Genomic DNA, 2049 nt, shown 5'->3' with positions numbered 1-2049 from the left:
AGATATAGCTGACGTCGAATTCAATGGTCGATGTTCATGCTCGTCGCTTGGCCTTCTCCAGCCAGCCAGAGCTTGACTACGCCATTCGTCGGCTCAGCCCATCGAGAGAGGCCGAATCAGACGATGTGAATCGTGTGATGTCCGCTTTTGCGTCTCAAAACGCTGACACACATGATGAGCCGACTGCCGTGGTGTCCTTGCCAAATGAGAATGCTATTAGAATTGAAGCTTTGGAGAAACGAGTCCTCGAATTATCTGAAATCGTGCTACGTCAAGATAAAAACCTGATGGAGTTGCGGGCGGTGCTCGCATTTGCATTTATTTTCGGGTTCACTTTCGGGTTCGCAGTGGGCAGTCGCTCCAGGCCCAAAAGTTTTGTCCAAAATTCGCATGTGGCTTCCGCTCCAAAGACAACACAACACCCCCAATAGCTCCAACTCGGTGTCTTGTGTATGATTCACTTGCCTTTAGCGAAATGAGATTCTTAGCTTCACTGGGCCTTTTTGGCTCCTGTGCTTCGCTCGCGCCGAGTGTCGCCGTCACGCATGCCGGCGACGGCGCCGGGGCCTCCTGGGCCGCGCGCACGCGCGTCGACAGGCCCAGCTCGCAGAGCTTCACGCGGACGTCCCAGAAGCCGCCGCCCCGGGCCACGAGGAGCACGTTCTCCGGCTTGACGTCGCGGTGAGAGAGTAGTGTGATTACCCTTTTTGACCTGCGACGAAACGATGCGGAGGTGACGACAATCGATCCATGACGCTGCGCAGCCTCGAAAATTGCTCTAAAGGGGTGCTGGAGCCGAGCGCGTCCAATCCCACTCCTAGAACCGCCCGCCCGAGTCGCCACGCGATCGCCTGGATGTCTTGTTTTCACCACTGCTTCGTCCGTGCGCGCGCGGCCGTCGAAGCTGCTGGGATCGTTGCACAGCGCCTCATATTCGCGGAGCTGTGGGGCTGCAAAGACGACCATAGCCTACTCAGGCGCTCCTGAGCGCTCCCTCGTCCTCGATGTAAAAACTACACCTAGTTAGGATATGTTATTGCTTCAAGGTTTGAGAAATATGTAGAGAGTAATACCCCTAAACTAGGGTACTAAAGAACATTGAGATCAACGTTATGGGGAGGTGCAGTGTCATCTCCATAGTGTGACGTCGCGGTAGAGAAGGAACAGGGTAATGCAAATTATGGGGATGATGGGAATCACGAGGCTACTCAATGCGATACATATGACATGGAATGTGCGATAGAACTCAACTTCAGCTTTGTGTGAGTTACTGAACCAGTCATGCTCTGTTATAGCCTAGCAATAATGGACCTTTTTACTCTGGATAACAGATTACTCTCTGCTCCATCTCGGTCATAGCTGGGATTGATGACCATAATTCGATCGATGCTTTTAAAGGGCGTATCGGGGGCAGCTGGCTCGATGAGCCCGGATGGCCGCGGAGCTGAGTCAGAGCGACACCCAGACGCTCGACGAGCACAGCCGTAATCCTGGGGAGTCGTTCGATCTGGCGTTCGCCTGGCTTTCGCAGTTCTTCGGGGGTGTGTTGGGGTGGGTGTCATATGGTCGCACTCCAATGAGATTGAGGTTAGCCTAGTAGCTTCTCGGCTGCTGTTATTTATTGTTGCCGCCCCAGCCCCCGACCAATCGGCGTCGTCATGATGGTCGACCGGGAAGTTCAGACCCTCTCAAGACAGTCAGCCACGAGTAGCACCGTTTAGGGATTGATATGAGTCAGTTGATTCGCTCTATCTCAATCACACTTCTTCTCCAACTATGCCTGTTGAATCTAGGTTCATTGCCACGGGTCTGTGGGGCATGTTCAATTGCAGGCGCAAATATTGGCATCGCTCCACGCGCGAGACGTTCCTCATTTTTCAATCTAGATTGAATGGGTCTCTCGAGTCGGACCGCTCCTTCGATGATATCCAAACCGAGGGTTTTTTTGCTCTTTCGGTAGCCATCATTTACAAGCTTCGACCTGAATGACTTCCGCCGAACTTTGAGGACAAAATTCATTAGTTTCAAGCCCCATATGCTCCGAAGCTT

The 2049-nt window shown here is 52.9% G+C and overlaps 1 protein-coding gene across 1 annotated transcript in view; it reads right to left on the bottom strand.

The window, feature by feature from the left end:
- Positions 1–973: 973 nt before the first annotated feature.
- Positions 974–2049, bottom strand: part of AURANDRAFT_68874 (hypothetical protein) — a gene marked incomplete at both ends in the record, with an annotated part of 2818 nt that continues 1742 nt past the window's right edge. Inside the window, 4 exons of the mRNA XM_009044609.1 lie at positions 974–1019; positions 1166–1296; positions 1337–1518; positions 1764–1981. Of these exons, the coding sequence (XP_009042857.1) occupies positions 974–1019; positions 1166–1296; positions 1337–1518; positions 1764–1981 (577 nt within the window). The remainder of the gene's footprint in view (positions 1020–1165; positions 1297–1336; positions 1519–1763; positions 1982–2049) is intronic.

This window comes from Aureococcus anophagefferens (assembly GCF_000186865.1).
Source record: "Aureococcus anophagefferens unplaced genomic scaffold AURANscaffold_511, whole genome shotgun sequence".
In the NCBI taxonomy this organism is placed as follows: domain Eukaryota; class Pelagophyceae; order Pelagomonadales; family Pelagomonadaceae; genus Aureococcus; species Aureococcus anophagefferens.
This window is presented reverse-complemented; position numbering and strand designations above follow the sequence as displayed.